General features: G+C 44.1%; 1 protein-coding gene across 1 annotated transcript in view; it reads left to right on the top strand.

The window, feature by feature from the left end:
• LOC115124607 (AT-rich interactive domain-containing protein 4B-like) overlaps window positions 1–24516 on the top strand; it is a 292870-nt gene that overhangs the window by 179153 nt on the left and 89201 nt on the right. Inside the window, 3 exon segments of the mRNA XM_065002341.1 lie at window positions 566–660; window positions 1872–1969; window positions 13280–13517. Of these exon segments, the coding sequence (XP_064858413.1) occupies window positions 566–660; window positions 1872–1969; window positions 13280–13517 (431 nt within the window).

The raw sequence follows: 24516 nt of genomic DNA, 5'->3' as shown, positions 1-24516 counted from the left end.
GGGGGCAGTAGTAAGCTATCCAGGCTACTTGTCTTCTTTAGGGGGCAGTAGTAAGCTAGCCAGGCTACTGTCTTCTTTAGGGGGCAGTAGTAAGCTAGCCAGGCTACTGTCTTCTTTAGGGGGCAGTAGTAAGCTAGCCAGGCTACTTGTCTTCTTTAAGGGACAGTAGTAAGCTAGCCAGGCTACTTGTCTTCTTTAGGGGGCAGTAGTAAGCTAGCCAGGCTACTTGTCTTCTTTAGGGGGCAGTAGTAAGCTATCCAGGCTACTTGTCTTCTTTAGGGGGCAGTAGTAAGCTAGCCAGGCCACTGTCTTCTTTAGGGGGCAGTAGTAAGCTAGCCAGGCTACTTGTCTTCTTTAGGGGGCAGTAGTAAGCTATCCAGGCTACTTGTCTTCTTTAGGGGGCAGTAGTAAGCTAGCCAGGCTACTGTCTTCTTTAGGGGACAGTAGTAAGCTAGCCAGGCTACTTGTCTTATTTATGTGCCTTGCACCTGATAGTAGCTAGATGTGTGTGTTCTACTTCTGAACCTGTTTTCATCTAACCATTGTGTTGTTTATCCTCCTGTAGGAACCCCAATCCACAAGAAACCAGTGCTGGGCTACAGGAACCTGGACCTCTTCAAGCTCTACAGACTGGTGCAGAAACTCGGAGGCTTCCATGATGTGTGTATCCAGCTCCACTGATCATAAACACCCAGCTCCACTGATCATAATCACCCAGCTCCACTGATCATAAACACCCAGCTCCACTGATCATAAACACCCAGCTCCACTGATCATAAACACCCAGCTCCACTGATCATAAACACCCAGCTCCACTGATCATAAGGACCCAGCTCCACTGATCATAAGGGCCCAGCTCCACTGATCATAAGGACCCAGCTCCACTGATCATAAGGACCCAGCTCCACTGATCATAAGGACCCAGCTCCACTGATCATAAACACCCAGCTCCACTGATCATAATCACCCAGCTCCACTGATCATAAGGGCCCAGCTCCACTGATCATAAGGGCCCAGCTCCACTGATCATAAGGGCCCAGCTCCACTGATCATAAGGGCCCAGCTCCACTGATCATAAGGGCCCAGCTCCACTGATCATAAGGGCCCAGCTCCACTGATCATAATCACCCAGCTCCACTGATCATAAGTGCCCAGCTCCACTGATCATAAGCACCCAGCTCCACTGATCATAAGCACCCAGCTCCACTGATCATAAGCACCCAGCTCCACTGATCATAAGCACCCAGCTCCACTGATCATAAGCACCCAGCTCCACTGATCATAAACACCCAGCTCCACTGATCATAAGCACCCAGCTCCACTGATCATAAGCACCCAGCTCCACTGATCATAAGGACCCAGCTCCACTGATCATAAACACCCAGCTCCACTGATCATAAACACCCAGCTCCACTGATCATAAGCACCCAGCTCCACTGATCATAAGGACCCAGCTCCACTGATCATAAGCACCCAGCTCCACTGATCATAAACACCCAGCTCCACTGATCATAAACACCCAGCTCCACTGATCATAATCACCCAGCTCCACTGATCATAAGCACCCAGCTCCACTGATCATAAGGGCCCAGCTCCACTGATCATAAGGGCCCAGCTCCACTGATCATAAACACCCAGCTCCACTGATCATAATCACCCAGCTCCACTGATCATAATCACCCAGCTCCACTGATCATAATCACCCAGCTCCACTGATCATAATCACCCAGCTCCACTGATCATAATACAGCTCTATTACCATTTTGTAGAGTTCACCAGCCTTTTGTCCTGAGTGAATGTTCTACTGTGACATATTGGCATATTGGAATGTCTCTATTTCTCTGTGCCTTGTTCTCTCGTGTCCTGAGCAGATTGAGAGTGGATCCGTATGGAAGACTGTCTACCAGGCTCTGGGAATCCCTGTGCTTAACTCTGCCGCCGGCTACAACGTCAAATGTGCTTACCGCAAGTACGTATGGCCACACCAGCCCTGTGCTCTTCATATTACAGCTGCATGGGGGGTCCGAAATTATTGACACACTTGACAAAGATTGTATAAAAAAGACTGTGTAAAATAACTAATACCAAATAACTAATACCAAATAACTAATACCAAATAACTAATACCAAATAACGAATACCAAATAACTAATACCAAATAACTAATACCAAATAACTAATACCAAATAACGAATACCAAATAACTAATACCAAATAACGAATACCAAATAACGAATACCAAATAACTAATACCAAATAACTAATACCAAATGCTATATTGTATGCTCAAAAAAATATGTATATATTTTATCACCAATGACTAAGAGAAAGAGATTTTAACAATAATAATTAAAACAATTCTCCAAAATGATTGGCTGTTTTCAATACTTCGCCTTATGAGGATAATGGCACTGAGTCTTTTTCTACGGTTATCGATTATAATAAATGTAGCTGCCACTATTGAAACCATTGGAACACAGTTTATCATAGCGGTTTGCACTTTATTATGGATGGTAGGTTCAGTACACATCAGGCATTGTGTTGTTGTTGTTGTGGTGTTTGTTGATGTTTGACAGGTTGTCTTTGTAAATCCTTTATTGACTTAAGTGTATAAATAAAGTATAAATCAAATCAAATGTATTTATATAGCCCTTCGTACATCAGCTGATATCTCAAAGTGCTGTACAGAAACCCAGCCTAAAACCCCAAACAGCAAGCAATGCAGGTGTAGAAGCACGGTGGCTAGGAAAAACTCCCTAGAAAGGCCAAAACCTAGGAAGAAACCTAGAGAGGAACCAGGCTATGTGGGGTGGCCAGTCCTCTTCTGGCTGTGCCGGGTGGAGATTGTAACAGAACATGGCCAAGATGTTCAAATGTTCATAAATGACCAGCATGGTCGAATAATAATAAGGCAGAACAGTTGAAACTGGAGCAGCAGCACGGCCAGGTGGACTGGGAACAGCAAGGAGTCATCATGTCAGGTAGTCCTGAGGCATGGTCCTAGGGCTCAGGTCCTCCGAGAGAGAGAAAGAAAGAGAAAATTAGTGAGAGCATACTTAAATTCACACAGGACACCGGATAGGACAGGGGAGGTACTCCAGATAGACTGACCCTAGCCCCCCGACACATAAACTACTGCAGCATAAATACTGGAGGCTGAGACAGAAAAAAATGTATACATACGGTACCAGTCAAATGTTTGGACACTCCTTCCAGGGTTTTCTTTATTTTTTACTATTTTCTACATTGTAGAATAATTAAATAACATACAGTGGGGCAAAAAAGTATTTAGTCAGCCACCAATTGTGCAAGTTCTCCCATTTAAAAATATGACAGGGGCCTGTAATTTTCATCATAGGTACACTTCAACTATGACAGACAAAATGAGAAAAGAATATAAAAGACACCTGTCCACAACCTCAAACAGTCACACTCCAAACTCCACTATGGACAAGACCAAAGAGCTGTCATAGGACACCAGAAACAAAATTGTAGACCTACACCAGGCTGGGAAGACTGAATCTGCAATAGGTAAGCAGCTTGGTTTGAAGAAATCAACTGTGGGAGCAATTATTAGGAAATGGAAGACAAACAAAGACCACTGATAATCTCCCTCGATCTGGGGCTCCACGCAAGATCTCACCCTGTGGGGTCAAAATGATCACAAGAACGGTGATCCCAGAACCACACGGGGGGACCTAGTGAATGACCTGCAGAGAGCTGGGACAAAAGTAACAAAGCCTACCATCAGTAACACACTACGCCGCCAGGGACTCAAATCCTCCAGTGCCAGACGTGTCCCCCTGCTTAAGCCAGTACATGTCCAGGCCTGTCTGAAGTTTGCTAGAGAGCATTTGGATGATCCAGAAGAAGATTGGGAGAATGTCATATGGTCAGATGAAACCAAAATAGAACTTTTTGGTAAAAACTCAACTCGTCGTGTTTGGAGGACAAAGAATGCTGAGTTGCATCCAAAGAACACCATACCTACTGTGAAGCGTGAGGGTGGAAACATCATGCTTTGGGGCTGTTTTTCTGCAAAGGGACCAGGATGACTGATCCGTGTAAAGGAAAGAATGAATGGGGCCATGTATCGTGAGATTTTGAGTGAAAACCTCCTTCCATCAGCAAGGGCATTGAAGATGAAACGTGGCTAGGTCTTTCAGCATGACGATGATCCCAAACACACCGCCCGGGCCATGAAGGAGTGGCTTCGTGAGAAGCATTTCAAGGTCCTGGAGTGGCCTAGCCAGTCTCCAGATCTCAACCCCATAGAAAATCTTTGGAGGGAGTTGAAAGTCCGTGTTGCCCAGCAACAGCCCCAAAACATCACTGCTCTAGAGGAGATCTGCATGGAGGAATGGGCCAAAATACCAGCAACAGTGTGTGAAAACCTTGTGAAGATTTACAGAAAACGTTTGACCTCTGTCATTGCCAACAAAGGGTATATAACAAAGTATTGAGAAACTTTTGCTATTGACCAAATTCTTATTTTCCACCATAATTTACAAATAAATTCTATTCTATTCTGATGAAAATTACAGGCCTCTCATCTTTTTAAGTGGGGGAACTTGCACAATTGGTGGCTGACTAAATACTTTTTTTGCCCCACTGTATATGGAACCATGTAGTAACCAAAAAAGGGTCAAACAAATCCAAATATGTTTTATATTTTAGATTCTTCAAAGTAGCCACCCTTTGCCTTGATGACAGCTTTGCACACTCTGTCAGAATTGGATTGGGAACTCTGGAGCTCTGTCAGAGGGACCATCGGGTTCTTGGTCACCTCCCTGACTAAGGCCCCTCTCCCCCGATTGCTCAGTTTGGCTGGGAGGCCAGCTCTTGGAAGAGTCTTGGTGGTTATAAACTTCTTCCATTTAAAAATGATGGAGGCCACTGTGTTCTTGTGGACCTTCAATGCAGATTTGTTTTGGTACCCTTTCCCAGATCTGTGCCTCGACACAATCCTGTCTCGTACCTCTACGGACAATTCCTACAACCTCATGGCTTGGTTTTTGCTCTGACATGCACTGACTACTGTGGGACCTTCTATAGACAGAATCAACTGGCAAGACTCTAATTGTGGAGTGACATCATCAGAGTTGCCAGCTGAACACTGTATGCTGGAAACACTTGGTTTGTTATTTTTGTATAAAACATAGTCAATATTCATTAAATATAAATACTGAACTTGTTTTTACGTGGATTCATTAGCTTTTAACAGCTAAGACCGCTATTTCTTGTCCCGGAATCCCACTTTACAGACAGGTTGAATCCCGCTTGACAGACAGGTTGAATCCCGCTTGACAGACAGGTTGAATCCCGCTTGACAGACAGGTTGAATCCCGCTTGACAGACAGGTTGAATCCCGATTGACAGACAGGTTGAAGCCCGCTTGACAGACAGGTTGAAGCCCGATTGACAGACAGGTTGAAGCCCGATTGACAGACAGGTTGAAGCCCGATTGACAGACAGGTTGAAGCCCGCTTGACAGACAGGTCGAAGCCCGATTGACAGACAGGTTGAAGGCATCCGTGACAGAGAGGGAGAAGCGTCCAGCTGTATACCTGTATACAGGTAGTCTAGCTACTGTAGCTACATTTTCAGATATTACACGTTTCTAATTTAGTCAGTCATTTTAATTTCAAGTTAAAGTGTACTGTTAGCTAGCTCGCGAACGTTAGCTGGCTTGCTAAGTGTACTGTTAGCTATCTCGCGAACGTTAGCTGGCTCGCTAAGTGTACTGTTAGCTAGCTCGCGAACGTTAGTTGGCTTGCTAAGTGTACTGTTAGCTAGCTCGCGAACGTTAGCTGGCTCGCTAAGTGTACTGTTAGCTAGCTCGCGAACGTTAGCTGGCTCGCTAAGTGTACTGTTAGCTAGCTCGCTAACTTTACATGTATAGTCTGTGTACTAATATTTCAAATCAAATCAAAAGTTATTTGTCACATGCAACTTTTCAGGGAAGTCAGGAACCAATATACACAGTCAGTTAGGAAAGCTAAGGCTAGCTTTTTCAAACAGAAATTTGCATCCTGTAGCACTAATTCCCAAAAGTTCTGGGACACTGTAAAGTCCATGGAGAATAAGAGCACCTCCTCCCAACTGCCCACTGCACTGAGGCTAGGAAACACTGTCACCAGCAATAAATCTAAGATATTCGAGAATTTCAACAAGCATTTTTCTACGGCTGGCCATGCTTTCCACCTGGCTACCTCTACCCCGGCCTACATCTCTGCACCCCCTGCAGCAATTTGCCCAAGCCTCCCCATTTCTCCTTCACCCAAATCCAGACAGCTGATGTTCTGAAGGAGCGGCAAAATCTGGATCTCTACAAATCAGCTGGGCTAGACAATCTGGACCCTCTCTTTCTAAAATTATCTGCCGAAATTGTTGCAACCCCTATTACTAACCTGTTCAACCTCTCTTTCGTGTCGTCTGAGATCCCCAAAGATTGGAAAGCGGACGCAGTCATCCCCCTCTTCAAAGGGGAGACACTCTAGACCCAAACTGTTATAGACCTATATCTATCCTACCCTGCCGTTCTAAAATTTTCGAAAGCCAAGTTAACAAACAGATCACCGACCATTTTGAATCCACCCGTACCTTCTCCACTGTGCAATCTGGTTTCCGAGCTGGTCACGGGTGCACCTTAGCCACGCTCGAGGTCCTAAACAATATCATAACCACCATCGATAAAAGACAGGACTGTGCAGCCGTCTTCATCGACCTTGCCAAGGCTTTCGACTCTGTCAATCACTGCATTCTTATCGGCAGACTCAATAGCCTTGGTTTCTCAAATGATTGCCTCGCCTGGTTCACCAACTACTTCTCAGATTTCAGTGTGTCAAATCAGAGGGCCCGTTCCCCAGACCTCTGGCAGTCTCTATGGGGGTGCCACAGGGTTCAATTCTCGGGCCGACTCTTTTCTCTGTATATATCAATGATGTCGCTCTTGCTGCTGGTGATTCTCTGATCCACCTCTATGCAGACGACACCATTCTGTATACTTCTGGCCCTTCTTTGGACACTGTTAACAACTCTCCAAACGAGCTTCAATGCCATACAACACTACTTCTGTGGCCTCCATCTGTTTTTAAATGCAAGTAAAGCTAAATGCATGCTCTTCAACCGATCATTGCCCCCGCCTGACTAGCATCACTACTCTGGACAGTTCTGACTTAGAATATGTGGACAACTACAAATACCTAGGTATCTGGTTAGACTGTAAACTCTGCTTCCAGACTCTCATTAAGCATCTCCAATCCAAAATTAAATCTAGAATCGGCTTTCTGTTTCGCGACAAAGCCTCCTTCCCTCATGCTACCAAACATCCTGCCGACTTCGGTGATGTCATTTACAAAATAGCCTCCAACACTCTACTCAGCAAATTAGATGTCTTTCTTATTGCCATCCGTTTTGTCACCAAAGCCCCATATACTATCTACCACTGCGACATGTATGCTCTCGTTGGCTGGCCCTCGCTACATATTCGTCGCCAAACCCACTGGCTCCAGGTCATCTGTTATTTTACCTGGTAAGTTCAAATCAAATCAAATCAAATTTTATTTGTCACATACACATGGTTAGCAGATGTTAATGCGAGTGCAGCGAAATGCTTGTGCTTCTAGTTCCGACAATGCAGTAATAACCAACAAGTAATCTAACTAACAATTCCAAAACTACTGTCTTATACACAGTGTAAGGGGATAAAGAATATGTACATAAAGATATATGAATGAGTGATGGTACAGAGCAGCATAGGCAAGATACAGTAGATGGTATCGAGTACAGTATATACATATGAGATGAGTATGTAAACAAAGTGGCATAGTTAAAGTAGTTAAAGTGGCTAGTGATACATAAGGATGCAGTCAATGATATAGAGTACAGTATATATGTATGCATATGAGATGAATAATGTAGGGTAAGTAACATTATATAAGGTAGCATTGTTTAAAGTGGCTAGTGATATATTTACATCATTTCCCATCAATTCCCATTATTAAAGTGGCTGGAGTTAAGTCAGTGTCAGTGTGTTGGCAGCAGCCACTCAATGTTAGTGGTGGCTGTTTAACAGTCTGATGGCCTTGAGATAGAAGCTGTTTTTCAGTCTCTCGGTCCCAGCTTTGATGCACCTGTACTGACCTCGCCTTCTGGATGATAGTGGGGTGAACAGGCAGTGGTACGGGTGGTTGATATCCTTGGTGATCTTTATGGCCTTCCTGTAACATCGGGTGGTGTAGGTGTCCTGGAGGGCAGGTAGTTTGCCCCCGGTGATGCGTTGTGCAGACCTCACTACCCTCTGGAGAGCCTTACGGTTGAGGGCGGAGCAGTTGCCATACCAGGCGGTGATACAGCCCGCCAGGATGCTCTCGATTGTGCATCTGTAGAAGTTTGTGAGTGCTTTTGGTGACAAGCCGAATTTCTTCAGCCTCCTGAGGTTGAAGAGGCGCTGCTGCGCCTTCTTCACGATGCTGTCTGTGTGAGTGGACCAATTCAGTTTGTCTGTGATGTGTATGCCAAGGAACTTAAAACTTGCTACCCTCTCCACTACTGTTCCATCGATGTGGATAGGGGGGTGTTCCCTCTGCTGTTTCCTGAAGTCCACAATCATCTCCTTAGTTTTGTTGACGTTGAGTGTGAGGTTATTTTCCTGACACCACACTCCAAGGGCCCTCACCTCCTCCCTCTGGCCGTCTCGTCGTTGTTGGTAATCAAGCCTACCACTGTTGTGTCGTCCGCAAACTTGATGACTGAGTTGGAGGCGTGCGTGGCCATGCAGTCGTGGGTGAACAGGGAGTACAAGAGCGGGCTCAGAACGCACCCTTGTGGGGCCCCAGTGTTGAGGATCAGCGGGGAGGAGATGTTGTTGCCTACCCTCACCACCTGGGGGCGGCCCGTCAGGAAGTCCAGTACCCAGTTGCACAGGGCGGGGTCGAGACCCAGGGTCTCAAGCTTGATGACGAGCTTGGAGGGTACTATGGTGTTGAATGCCGAGCTGTAGTCGATGAACAGCATTCTCACATAGGTATTCCTCTTGTCCAGATGGGTTAGGGCAGTGTGCAGTGTGGTTGAGATTGCATCGTCTGTGGACCTATCTGGGCGGTAAGCAAAAATTGGAGTGGGTCTAGGGTGTCAGGTAGGGTGGAGGTGATATGGTCCTTGACTAGTCTCTCAAAGCACTTCATGATGACGGAAGTGAGTGCTACGGGGCGGTAGTCGTTTAGCTCAGTTACCTTAGCTTTCTTGGGAACAGGAACAATGGTGGCCCTCTAGAAGGCATGTGGGAACAGCAGACTGGTATAGGGATTGATTGAATATGTCCGTAAACACACCGGCCAGCTGGTCTGCGCATGCTCTGAGGGAGCGGCTGGGGATGCCGTCTGGGCCTGCAGCCTTGCGAGGGTTAACACGTTTAAATGTCTTACTCACCTCGGCTGCAGTGAAGGAGAGTCCGCAAGTTGACTGAGAACACGTTCTCATTTGCAGCAACAACCTGGGGAATAGTTACAGGGGAGAGGAGGGGGATGAATGAGCCAATTGTAAACTGGGGATTATTAGGTGACCGTGATGGTTTGAGGGCCAGATTGGGAATTTAGTCAGGACACCGGGGTTAACACCCCTACTTTTTACGATAAGTGCCATGGGATCTTTAATGACCTCAGAGAGTCAGGACACCCATTTAACGTCCCATCCGAAAGACGTCACCCTACACAGGGCAGTGTCCCCAACCACTGGGGCATTGGGAAACATTTTTAGACCAGAAGAAAGAGTGCCTCCTACTGGCCCTCCAACACCACTTTCCAGGAGCATCTGGTCTCCCATCCAGGAACTGACCAGGAAGCAAGCCAGCAGTGGTATGCAGGGTGGTATGCTGCTGGCTACCATCTGCGCGTCTATCACTCCAGTGTTAATGCTAAATTATTTCGCATCTATGGCCTTACCTCCTACTATTCTACATTTGCACACAATGTCTATAGATGTTTCTATTGTGTTATTGACTGTATGTTTGTATTCCATGTGTAACTCTGTGTTGTTGTTTGTGTCACACTCCTTTGCTTTATCTTGGCCAGGTCACAGTTGTAAATGAGAACTTGTTCTCAACTGGCCTACTTTGTTAAATAAAGGTGAAATAAAAAATATAAAATGGTTTACCAAGTGAACCACCTGGTTAAATAATAAAGGTGAAATAAAAAATATAAAATGGTTTACCAAGTGAACCACCTGGTTAAATAATAAAGGTGAAATAAAAAATATAAAATGGTTTACCAAGTGAACCACCTGGTTAAATAATAAAGGTGAAATAAAAAATATAAAATGGTTTACCAAGTGAACCACCTGGTTAAATAATAAAGGTGAAATAAAAAATATAAAATGGTTTACCAAGTGAACCACCTGGTTAAATAATAAAGGTGAAATAAAAAATATAAAATGGTTTACCAAGTGAACCACCTGGTTAAATAATAAAGGTGAAATAAAAAATATAAAATGGTTTACCAAGTGAACCACCTGGTTAAATAATAAAGGTGAAATAAAAAATATAAAATGGTTTACCAAGTGAACCACCTGGTTAAATAATAAAGGTGAAATAAAAAATATAAAATGGTTTACCAAGTGAACCACCTGGTTAAATAATAAAGGTGAAATAAAAAATATAAAATGGTTTACCAAGTGAACCACCTGGTTAAATAATAAAGGTGAAATAATAATATAAAATGGTTTACCAAGTGAACCACCTGGTTAAATAATAAAGGTGAAATAAAAAATATAAAATGGTTTACCAAGTGAACCACCTGGTTAAATAATAAAGGTGAAATAAAAAATATAAAATGGTTTACCAAGTGAACCACCTGGTTAAATAATAAAGGTGAAATAAAAAATATAAAATGGTTTACCAAGTGAACCACCTGGTTAAATAATAAAGGTGAAATAATAATATAAAATGGTTTACCAAGTGAACCACCTGGTTAAATAATAAAGGTGAAATAAAAAATATAAAATGGTTTACCAAGTGAACCACCTGGTTAAATAATAAAGGTGAAATAAAAAATATAAAATGGTTTACCAAGTGAACCACCTGGTTAAATAATAAAGGTGAAATAAAAAATATAAAATGGTTTACCAAGTGAACCACCTGGTTAAATAATAAAGGTGAAATAATAATATAAAATGGTTTACCAAGTGAACCACCTGGTTAAATAATAAAGGTGAAATAAAAAATATAAAATGGTTTACCAAGTGAACCACCTGGTTAAATAATAAAGGTGAAATAAAAAATATAAAATGGTTTACCAAGTGAACCACCTGGTTAAATAATAAAGGTGAAATAAAAAATATAAAATGGTTTACCAGGTGAACCACCTGGTTAAATAATAAAGGTGAAATAATAATATAAAATGGTTTACCAAGTGAACCACCTGGTTAAATAATAAAGGTGAAATAAAAAATATAAAATGGTTTACCAAGTGAACCACCTGGTTAAATAATAAAGGTGAAATAAAAAATATAAAATGGTTTACCAAGTGAACCACCTGGTTAAATAATAAAGGTGAAATAAAAAATATAAAATGGTTTACCAAGTGAACCACCTGGTTAAATAATAAAGGTGAAATAATAATATAAAATGGTTTACCAAGTGAACCACCTGGTTAAATAATAAAGGTGAAATAAAAAATATAAAATGGTTTACCAAGTGAACCACCTGGTTAAATAATAAAGGTGAAATAATAATATAAATGTTGATTACAAGCCTGAAGGTTTAAGAAAATAACTATAAAAAAAAAAGTAAGAAATAAAAGTAAAATATTAAAGTATATAAAATATTATTTGCATTTGAGCCATTTTCTTTGCTGGTTATAGCGTAATGTTAAATAGTTTACATTTGAATCTGGTTGGTTGGTTAGCCACCTGCAGATTCATGCAGTATATGAACGTCATGAGTTGGAATTATCGTTAGTTGTTTGCCAAGCTAGCTAGCTACATGTATTAGTTAACAAAAGACTCCACTATGCAAGTATCCATTTGAATAGAATGTTCATGTTATCACTGCTGTCAACTGAAAAGACAGATGTGTGCCAAATCACGTCCAATCAATTTAATTTACCACAGGTGTTGTGGAAACATCTCAAGGATGATCAATGGAAACAAGATGCACCTGAGCTCAGTTTTGAATCTCATATCTGAATACTTATGTTTACATACATTTAAACTCTCTGTCTTAGGATTCAATTCCCTGTTTTAGGTCAGTTAGGATCACCACTTTATTTTAAGAATGTGAAATGTCAGAATAATAGTAGAGAGAATGATTATTTCAGCTTTTATTTCTTTCATCACATTTCCAGTGGGTCAAAAGTACATACACTCAATTAGTATTTGGTAGCATTGCTTTAAATTGTTTAACTTGGGTCAAACATTTCAGGTACATTTTCATCTGTCTTTCCCAAGGTTCCATTCTCTCTACTAATTATTCTGACATTTCACACTGGGAATGTGATGATAGAAATAAAAGTTTAAATAAATCATTCTCTCTACTATTATTTGACTATTCTTCTGACATTTCACATTCTTAAAATAAAGTGGTGATCCTACCTGACCTTAAACAGGGAATTTTTACTAGGATTAAATGTCAGGAATTGTGAAAAACTGAATGTAAATATATTTGTCTAAGGTGGATGTAAACTTCTGACTTCAACTGTGTATAAATATATATTACGTTATACAGGTAAGTCAATAAAGGACTAATTGTTTTTTATAAAGATGACATATCAAACATAATAAACACCAATAATCAACTACAATTATGCTTTACTGAACCTACCACCCGTTATAAATTGCAATGCGCCATCGTCTGTCCCAATGCCTTTAAAACAGTGGCTGCTGAATTTATATAAACAACATTGACATCGCCATAGTCAGTCAGTAATCAGAATGAATGTTGACAGATTGATTTGTTTTGTGATGTTTACTATAGTATTCTATAGTAATTCTTAATTTCTTCACTCATCCATATGCTTTTTGAAAGTGTAGCTTTTCATCAATTCAGATGTCCAGATATTTATAAGTGGGGGATCAATGAGGGCACCATCCACATAAATCATCGGATAACCTTTTACGTAACTTCGTTTTACCTGCATTAAGTACCCATTTCAGTTCAACAAAAGGCAGTAGAGGTTGAAGTTATTTGATAAGGTTTTGTTTTGCTCCTCTTTATCAAGGAATCCAATAACTCCAGACGGAGTCACAGTATTTGTGGTTGTTGATGTGTTGGGTTCCTTCTCAGGTACCTGTATGGGTTTGAGGAATACTGCACCTCCTGCGTCATCACTTTCCGTATGGACCTACCCCTGAAGCAGCCCAAGGCAGAGGGGGAGAGTGGGGAGGCATGGTCAGGGGGAGCCACTTCCGTCCCCCCTGTAGCCTCCTCCAGCTGTGGAGAGGAACAGAAGCAGAATGTATCGGAGAAATCCTCAGCGCGCTCAGAGACCAGCAGCGCTCAGCCTGACATCTACAAGGTCTCTGTCTCTCTCACGCTCTCACTCTGTCTCTGTCTCAAATCAATTCAAAGGTTGTTTTTTTTGGAATGGGAAACTCCTGAGTGACGCAGCAGTCTAAGGCACTGCATCTCAGTGCTAGTGGTGTTACTACAGACCCTGGTTCGATTCCAGAGACTTTTCTAGAGACTTTTCAAATTTTATAATATTGGCTATACACTGAGTGCACAAAACATTAGGAATACCTGCTCTTTTGACATACTGACCAGGTGAATCCAGGTGAAATCTATGATCCCTTGTTGATGTCACTTGTTAAATCAACATCAATCAGTATAGATGAAGGGGAGGAGTTAAAGAAGGATTTTTAAGTCTTGAGACAATTGAGACATGGATTATATTATACAGTGCCTTTGGAAAGTATTCAGACCCCTTGACTTGTTCTACATTAGGTTGCGTTACAGCCTTATTCTAAAATGTATTAAATAAATAAAAATCATCAATCTACACACAATACCTCATAATGACAAAGCGAAAACAGGGCTTTAGAAAGTTTACCAAATGTATTTAAAATAAAAAACGGATACCTTATTTACATAAGTATTCAAACCCTTTGCTATGAGACTTGAAATTGAGCTCAGGTGCATCCTGTTTCCATTGATCATCCTTGAGATGTTTCTACAACTTGATAGGAGTCCACCTGTGGTTAATTCAATTGATTGGACATGATTTGGAAAGGCACACACCCGTATATATAAAGGTCTCACAGTAGTCAGTGCATGTCAGAGCAGAAACCAAGCCAAAAGGTCGAAGGAATTGTCCGTAGAGCACCGAGACGGGATTCTGTTTGCATAGATCTGGGGAAGGGTACCAAAACATTTCTGCGGCATTGAAGGTCCCCAGAACACAGTGGCCTCCATCATTCTTAAATGGAAGAAGTTAGGAACCACTAACACTCTTCCTAAAGCTGGCCAGCCTGGCCAAACTGAGCAATCGGGGGAGAAGTGCCTTGGTCAGGGAGGTGACCAAGAATCCAATGGTCACTCTGACAGAGCTCCAGAGTTCCTATGTGGAGATGGGACAACCTTCCAGAAGGACAACCATCTCTGCAGCACTCCACCAATCAGGCCTTAATGGTAGTTGGCAGACGGAAGCCACTCCTCAGTAAAAGGCACATGACAGCCCACTTGGAGTTTGCCAAAAAGCACCTAAAGGACTCTCACTATGAGAAACAAGATTATCTGGTTAGATGAAACCAAGATTGAACTCTTTTGCTTGAATGCCAAGTGGTACGTATGGAGGAAACCTGGCACGATCCCTACGGTGAAGTATGGTGGTGGCAGCATGTGGGGACCTCGGCCACTCGAGCCACAGCCTTTTCACCCCGCTACCATCTAGAAGGCGGATGGAAACCCTGGACTGGGTTAATGAGCGGTTTCCTACCACCCCGGAAACTGAGTTAGTAAGGACGCCTGTATCTCTGTAGTGACTGGGTGTAATGATTCTCCGTCCAAAGTGTAATTAATAACTTCACCATGCTCAAAGGGATATTCAATGTCTGCCTTTTTTTTTTTTTACCCAACTACTAATAGGTGCCTTTCTTTGTCTCTGTTGTTGAACCTGTTTGAAATTCAGTGATGGGGTCATTAAGCAACGTATTATGTGGCTTGTTAAGCAAATTTGTGACCCATTTCAGGAAACCAGGCATATGTCACAAGCCACAGGAGAGACATTTTCTGTTTCTTTTTTAAAAAACTTTCATGTGCCTTAATGACAAACTTGTATGCCATCTGTAAATACGAATACATTTGTTAAATTACGAGCCTAGTTGGTTAAGCCACAGAAAAAGTCAGCAACCTTCCCACTAGCTATGATTGGCTGAGATAATGAGTGGGCTGGACATGCCGAAAGAGGAGTTCAGATTGGCCTGCTATATAGAGGGCTTCTGTCTATTTGTTGGTAATCCTGTCAAACTGATTTTTTAAAACATGTATAATGTAGTGTTGATCTCCACTTTCTGGAGGATGGAGTTTTGAAACCAGTGTAATTAGAGTAAAACATGTATAATGTAGTGTAGTCTTTCTGGGGGATGGAGTTTTGAAACCAGTGTAATTAGAGTAAAGATAGCTAAAGAGATGGAGAAAACACCTGTCTCCGGAATACATCGTCAAGCATCCGTGACAGGGAGACGCACCCACCATGTATGATGATGTAAGATAGCTAGCTACATTTTCAGATATGACACGTTTCTAATTTTGACAGAAGTTTAATTTCAAGCTAAAGTGTACTGTTAGCTAGCTGACGGTAGCTAGCTGGCTCCATAGCTAACATTAAGTGTATGATATTATTGTTATTTATTCAACCGTGTCTGGAGCTCACTGGTGCAGGAAACTCTTAGGGCCCAGAATATTTTATACAATGTTGGCTGGGCTCCCTGCCTGGGCCATTAAACCCCTACAACTCATCCAGAACGCCGCAGCCCGTCTGGTGTTCAACCTTCCCAAGTTCTCTCACGTCACCCCGCTCCTCCGCTCTCTCCACTGGCTTCCAGTTGAAGCTCGCATCCGCTACAAGACCATGGTGCTTGCCTACGGAGCTGTGAGGGGAACGGCACCTCAGTACCTCCAGGCTCTGATCAGGCCCTACACCCAAACAAGAGCACTGCGTTCATCCACCTCTGGCCTGCTCGCCTCCCTACCACTGAGGAAGTACAGTTCCCGCTCAGCCCAGTCAAAACTGTTCGCTGCTCTGGCCCCCCAATGGTGGAACAAACTCCCTCACGACGCCAGGACAGCGGAGTCAATCACCACCTTCCGGAGACACCTGAAACCCCACCTCTTTAAGGAATACCTAGGATAGGATAAAGTAATCCTTCTCACCCCCCCCTTAAAAGACCTAGATGCACTATTGTAAAGTGGCTGTTCCACTGGATGTCATAAGGTGAAAGCACCAATTTGTAAGTCGCTCTGGATAAGAGCGTCTGCTAAATGACTTAAATGTAAATGTAAATGTAACAATGTTTCAAGTTTCTTGCAGAAAGGCCAAATGTAGCCAATGTGATTTATAGAATATTTATTTTTATCAGGCTATTTTCTACCTGCAGAATGCAATGTTTTTATTTGTTGTCTTTATGTAGGCTATTTTTACATAGTTGGCAGTGGCAATAGATACTTTTAGACTTTTATCATTTTAATTTCCCACATGACAAATGATTTTGAGATGCAAAGATGTTATTATAAATGAAATGAAACTGTTCAAATGAAAACCAGAACAGTAGATGTTAAGATACATTGTCACTTGACAAGAAACAGGGTGCAGACCCTTGGTGTAGTCTATTACCTGCTAGAAACAGGGTGCAGACCCTTGGTGTAGTCTATTACCGGCTAGAAACAGAGTGGAGACCCTTGGTGTAGTATATTACCTGCTAGAAACAGGGTGCAGACCCTTGGTGTAGTCTATTACCTGCTAGAAACGGGGTGCAGACCCTTGGTGTAGTCTATTACCGGCAAGCTTTGTGAGCATAACGGCAGAATCTGTAAAGGCATCAGCAGTGGAAGGTCTGGTGGGGGTACAGTTTATTTTTATTTTATTCTTGATTTCTGGCTCCCTCTTGAGTCATGTTTGCCTTATTTCATCAAACGGTGTGCTTAAAGCATCCGACAAGCGCAATGCGTATAGTTGATTTGATTCAAACACAGAGGGGGTGTGTCAAAGTAAGATGGCACCCACGGAAGCTCTGCTTCTATCTCCTAAGACATGACAGACATGGAAGCTCTGCTTGTATCTCCTAAGACACAACAGACATGGAAGCTCTGCCTCTATCTCCTAAGACACGACAGACATGGAAGCTCTGCCTCTATCTCCTAAGACACAACATACATGGAAGCTCTGCTTGTATCTCCTATGACATGACAGACATGGAAGCTCTGCCTCTATCTCCTAAGACACAACAGATATGGAAGCTCTGCCTCTATCTCCTATGACATGACAGACATGAAAGCTCTGCTACTAGCTCCTAAAACATCAAATACACATATTTAGCAGATGTTATTGTGGGTTTAGCGAAATACTTTTATTCCTAGGTCCAACAGTGCAGTAGTATCTAACAATCCACAACAGTACACACAACCTAAAAGTAAAAGAATGGGACGGTATGCAAATTGAAGTGAGTCTAGGGGGTCAGGTAAGGTAGAGGTGATATGATCCTTAACTAGCCTTTCAAATCACTTCATGATGACAGAAGTGAGTGCTACGGGGTCATTTAGTTCAGTTATCTTTGCCTTCTTGGGAACAGGAACAATGGTGGCCATCTTGAAGCATGTGGGGGACAGTTGACTGGGATTAGGGAGAGATTGAATATGTCCGTAAACACTACAGTAGAAATGACAACACAATATACAGAAACTATGATAGGATGCACACATGTCCAAAGCTATAAAATGAAGGGATCCTGTAGTAATTTCCATCTGTGCCTTTTTGTTTTTTTTATCCAAATATGTGACTGACCGCCTCGATTTGGTCTTATGGCGCTAAATTTGAAATTGTGTTTTTTTAAATTGGATAAAAGTAAATACTCAGAGCTAGAAAATGTTATGTCTGTATGTCATACAGTTGAGGAGCATTGGGAAGGTAATTCTGCTTTGAAAGTTAATAAACTTGTAACCTCACTTTGGAGAAAACGGCACTTGATTGAATTGGTACCTACTGGAGAGCTCTTCTTTGTCTACACCCATTCAGCATCGCTCACACCCTCTTAAGCTTTAGCCCCACCCATTCAGCATCGCTCACACCCTCTTAAGCTTTAGCCCCACCCATTCAGCATGGTTCACACCCTCTTAAGCTTTAGCCCCACCCATTCAGCATCGCTCACACCCTCTGAAGCTTTAGCCCCACCCATTCAGCATAATTCACAACCTCTTAAGCTTTAGCCCCACCCATTCAGCATCGCTCACACCCTCTTAAGCTTTAGCCCCACCCATTCAGCATGGTTCACACCCTCTTAAGCTTTAGCCCCACCCATTCAGCATCGCTCACACCCTCTGAAGCTTTAGCCCCACCCATTCAGCATAATTCACAACCTCTTAAGCTTTAGCCCCACCCATTCAGCATCGCTCCCACCCTCTGAAGCTTTAGCCCCACCCATTCAGCATGGTTCACACCCTCTTAAGATTTAGCCCCACCCATTCAGCATCGCTCACACCCTCTGAAGCTTTAGCCCCACCCATTCAGCATCGCTCACACCCTCTGAAGCTTTAGCCCCACCCATTCAGCATCATTCCCAACCTCTGAAGCTTTAGCCCCACCCATTCAACATCATTCCCACCCTCTGAAGCTTTAGCCCCACCCATTCAGCATGGTTCACACCCTCTGAAGCTTTAGCCCCACCCATTCAGCATGGTTCACACCCTCTGAAGCTTTAGCCCCACCCATTCAGCATGGTTCACACCCTCTTAAGCTTTAGCCCCACCCATTCAGCATTGCTCACACCCTCAAGCTTTAGCCCCACCCATTCAGCATCATTCCCACCCTCTGAAGCTTTAGCCCCACCCATTCAGCATGGTTCACACCCTCTTAAGCTTTAGCCCCACCCTCTGAAGCTTTAGCCCCACCCATTCAGCACCGCTCACACCCTCTGAAGCTTTAGCCCCACCCATTCAGCATCATTCCCACCCTCTGAAGCTTTAGCCCCACCCATTCAGCATGGTTCACACCCTCTTAAGCTTTAGCCCCACCCATTCAGCATCGCTCCCACCCTCTTAAGCTTTAGCCCCACCCATTCAGCATCGCTCCCACCCTCTTAAGCTTTAGCCCCACCCATTCAGGCATCGTTCACACCCTCTTAAGCTTTAGCCCCACCCATTCAGCATCACTCACACCCTCTGAAGCTTTAGCCCCACCCATTCAGCATCACTCACACCCTCTGAAGCTTTAGCCCCACCCATTCAGCATCACTCACACCCTCTGAAGCTTTAGCCCCACCCATTCAGCATCGCTCCCACCCTCTTCAGCTTTAGCCCCACCCATTCAGCATGGTTCACACCCTCTGAAGCTTTAGCCCCACCCATTCAGCATGGTTCACACCCTCTGAAGCTTTAGCCCCACCCATTCAGCATGGTTCACACCCTCTGAAGCTTTAGCCCCACCCATTCAGCATGGTTCACACCCTCTTAAGCTTTAGCCCCACCCATTCAGCATCGCTCACACCCTCAAGCTTTAGCCCCACCCATTCAGCATCATTCCCACCCTCTGAAGCTTTAGCCCCACCCATTCAGCATGGTTCACACCCTCTTAAGCTTTAGCCCCACCCATTCAGCATCATTCACAACCTCTTAAGCTTTAGCCCCACCCATTCAGCATCGCTCACACCCTCTGAAGCTTTAGCCCCACCCATTCAGCATCATTCACAACCTCTGAAGCTTTAGCCCCACCCATTCAACATCATTCCCACCCTCTGAAGCTTTAGCCCCACCCATTCAGCATGGTTCACACCCTCTGAAGCTTTAGCCCCACCCATTCAGCATGGTTCACACCCTCTGAAGCTTTAGCCCCACCCATTCAGCATGGTTCACACCCTCTTAAGCTTTAGCCCCACCCATTCAGCATCGCTCACACCCTCTGAAGCTTTAGCCCCACCCATTCAGCATAATTCACAACCTCTTAAGCTTTAGCCCCACCCATTCAGCATCGCTCCCACCCTCTGAAGCTTTAGCCCCACCCATTCAGCATGGTTCACACCCTCTTAAGATTTAGCCCCACCCATTCAGCATCGCTCACACCCTCTGAAGCTTTAGCCCCACCCATTCAGCATCGCTCACACCCTCTGAAGCTTTAGCCCCACCCATTCATCATCATTCACAACCTCTGAAGCTTTAGCCCCACCCATTCAACATCATTCCCACCCTCTGAAGCTTTAGCCCCACCCATTCAGCATGGTTCACACCCTCTGAAGCATTAGCCCCACCCATTCAGCATGGTTCACACCCTCTGAAGCTTTAGCCCCACCCATTCAGCATGGTTCACACCCTCTTAAGCTTTAGCCCCACCCATTCAGCATCATTCCCACCCTCTGAAGCTTTAGCCCCACCCATTCAGCATGGTTCACACCCTCTGAAGCATTAGCCCCACCCATTCAGCATGGTTCACACCCTCTTAAGCTTTAGCCCCACCCATTCAACATCATTCCCACCCTCTGAAGCTTTAGCCCCACCCATTCAGCATGGTTCACACCCTCTGAAGCTTTAGCCCCACCCATTCAGCATGGTTCACACCCTCTTAAGCTTTAGCCCCACCCATTCAGCATCGCTCACACCCTCTGAAGCTTTAGCCCCACCCATTCAGCATCATTCCCACCCTCTGAAGCTTTAGCCCCACCCATTCAGCATGGTTCACACCCTCTTAAGCTTTAGCCCCACCCATTCAGCACCGCTCACACCCTCTGAAGCTTTAGCCCCACCCATTCAGCACCGCTCACACCCTCTGAAGCTTTAGCCCCACCCATTCAGCATCGCTCACACCCTCTGAAGCTTTAGCCCCACCCATTCAGCATCATTCCCACCCTCTGAAGCTTTAGCCCCACCCATTCAGCATCGCTCACACCCTCTGAAGCTTTAGCCCCACCCATTCAGCATCATTCCCACCCTCTGAAGCTTTAGCCCCACCCATTCAGCATGGTTCACACCCTCTTAAGCTTTAGCCCCACCCATTCAGCATCGCTCCCACCCTCTTAAGCTTTAGCCCCACCCATTCAGCATCGCTCACACCCTCTAAAGCTTTAGCCCCACCCATTCAGGCATCGTTCACACCCTCTTAAGCTTTAGCCCCACCCATTCAGCATCACTCACACCCTCTGAAGCTTTAGCCCCACCCATTCAGCATCACTCACACCCTCTGAAGCTTTAGCCCCACCCATTCAGCATCACTCACACCCTCTGAAGCTTTAGCCCCACCCATTCAGCATCGCTCCCACCCTCTGAAGCTTTAGCCCCACCCATTCAGCATGGTTCACACCCTCTGAAGCTTTAGCCCCACCCATTCAGCATGGTTCACACCCTCTAAAGCTTTAGCCCCACCCAATCCCAAAGATTGGAAAGCAGCTGCGGTCATCCCCCTCTTCAAAGGGTGGGACACTCTTGACCCAAACTGCTACAGACCTATATCTATCCTACCATGCCTTTCTAAGGTCTTCGAAAGCCAAGTCAACAAACAGATTACCGACCATTTCGAATCTCACCATACCTTCTCTGCTATGCAATCTGGTTTCAGAGCTGGTCATGGGTGCACCTCAGCCACGCTCAAGGTCCTAAACGATATCTTAACCGCCATCGATAAGAAACATTACTGTGCAGCCGTATTCATTGATCTGGCCAAGGCTTTCGACTCTGTCAACCACCACATCCTCATCGGCAGACTCGACAGCCTTGGTTTCTCAAATGATTGCCTCGCCTGGTTCACCAACTACTTCTCTGATAGAGTTCAGTGTGTCAAATCGGAGGGTCTGCTGTCCGGACCTCTGGCAGTCTCTATGGGGGTGCCACAGGGTTCAATTCTTGGACCGACTCTCTTCTCTGTATACATCAATGAGGTCGCTCTTGCTGCTGGTGAGTCTCTGATCCACCTCTACGCAGACGACACCATTCTGTATACTTCCGGCCCTTCTTTGGACACTGTGTTAACAACCCTCCAGGCAAGCTTCAATGCCATACAACTCTCCTTCCGTGGCCTCCAATTGCTCTTAAATACAAGTAAAACTAAATGCATGCTCTTCAACCGATCGCTACCTGCACCTACCCGCCTGTCCAACATCACTACTCTGGACGGCTCTGACTTAGAATACGTGGACAACTACAAATACTTAGGTGTCTGGTTAGACTGTAAACTCTCCTTCCAGACCCATATCAAACATCTCCAATCCAAAGTTAAATCTAGAATTGGCTTCCTATTTCGCAACAAAGCATCCTTCACTCATGCTGCCAAACATACCCTTGTAAAATTGACCATCCTACCAATCCTCGACTTTGGCGATGTCATTTACAAAATAGCCTCCAATACCCTACTCAACAAATTGGATGCAGTCTATCACAGTGCAATCCGTTTTGTCACCAAAGCCCCATATACTACCCACCATTGCGACCTGTACGCTCTCGTTGGCTGGCCCTCGCTTCATACTCGTCGCCAAACCCACTGGCTCCATGTCATCTACAAGACCCTGCTAGGTAAAGTCCCCCTTATCTCAGCTCGCTGGTCACCATAGCATCTCCCACCTGTAGCACACGCTCCAGCAGGTATATCTCTCTAGTCACCCCCAAAACCAATTCTTTCTTTGGCCGCCTCTCCTTCCAGTTCTCTGCTGCCAATGACTGGAACGAACTACAAAAATCTCTTAAATTGGAAACACTTATCTCCCTCACTAGCTTTAAGCACCAACTGTCAGAGCATCTTACAGATTACTGCACCTGTACATAGCCCACCTATAATTTAGCCCAAACAACTACCTCTTTCCTAACTGTATTTAATTTATTTATTTATTTTGCTCCTTTGCACCCCATTATTTTTATTTCTACTTTGCACATTCTTCCATTGCAAAACTACCATTCCAGTGTTTTACTTGCTATATTGTATTTACTTTGCCACCATGGCCTTTTTTGCCTTTACCTCCCTTCTCACCTAATTTGCTCACATTGTATGTAGACTTGTTTTTTTTACTGTATTATTGACTGTATGTTTGTTTTACTCCATGTGTAACTCTGTGTCGTTGTATGTGTCGAACTGCTTTGCTTTATCTTGGCCAGGTCGCAATTGTAAATGAGAACTTGTTCTCAACTTGCCTACCTGGTTAAATAAAGGTGAAAAAAAAAAAAAAAATTCAGCATGGTTCACACCCTCTTAAGCTTTAGCCCCACCCATTCAGCATGGTTCACACCCTCTGAAGCTTTAGCCCCACCCATTCAGCATGGTTCACACCCTCTTCAGCTTTAGCCCCACCCATTCAGCATCGTTCACACCCTCTTAAGCCTTAGCCCCACCCATTCAGGCATCGTTCACACCCTCTTAAGCTTTAGCCCCACCCATTCAGGCATCGTTCACACCCTCTTAAGCTTTAGCCCCACCCATCTCTTTAAGGATTCACATGAGGCCATGTGCTAAACAGAGGGAGTATTCATTCTAAACATTCACTATATCAAATAACATCTAGGTTTATTTGTCACACTCACAGGATACATAAGGTGTAAATGGTACAGTGAAGTGGTTACTAACATAGCAGCAATATCAGAAACAGAAAGGTCCAGATACAAATATTGTATCATTATTAGATGACGTTTACCAGACACACTGGTCTAAATGGATGGGTCATGTGAAGGAAATGATATAACCACCAGCCACATCTGGCTAAGTGGATGGGTCATGTGAAGGAAATGATATAACCACCAGCCACATCTGGCTAAGTGGATGGGTCATGTGAAGGAAATGATATAACCACCAGCCACATCTGGCTAAGTGGATGGGTCATGTGAAGGAAATTATATAACCACCACCCACATCTAGCTAGGTGGATGGGTCATGTGAAGGAAATGATATAACCACCAGCCACATCTGGCTAAGTGGATGGGTCATGTGAAGGAAATGATATAACCACCAGCCACATCTGGCTAAGTGGATGGGTCATGTGAAGGAAATTATATAACCACCAGCCACATCTCCTAAGTGGATGGGTCATGTGAAGGAAATGATATAACCACCAGCCACATCTGGCTAAGTGGATGGGTCATGTGAAGGAAATGATATAACCACCAGCCACATCTAGCTAAGTGGATGGGTCATGTGAAGGAAATGATATAACCACCAGCCACATCTAGCTAGGTGGATGGGTCATGTGAAGGAAATGATATAACCACCAGCCACATCTAGCTAGGTGGATGGGTCATGTGAAGGAAATGATATAACCACCAGCCACATCTGGCTAAGTGGATGGGTCATGTGAAGGAAATGATATAACCACCAGCCACATCTAGCTAAGTGGATGGGTCATGTG

The sequence above is a fragment of the Oncorhynchus nerka genome, linkage group LG16 (genome assembly GCF_034236695.1).
Source record: "Oncorhynchus nerka isolate Pitt River linkage group LG16, Oner_Uvic_2.0, whole genome shotgun sequence".
NCBI lineage: Eukaryota > Metazoa > Chordata > Actinopteri > Salmoniformes > Salmonidae > Oncorhynchus > Oncorhynchus nerka.
The sequence above is the reverse complement of the archived record's forward strand: the minus strand, read 5'-3'. Positions and strand labels throughout refer to the sequence as shown.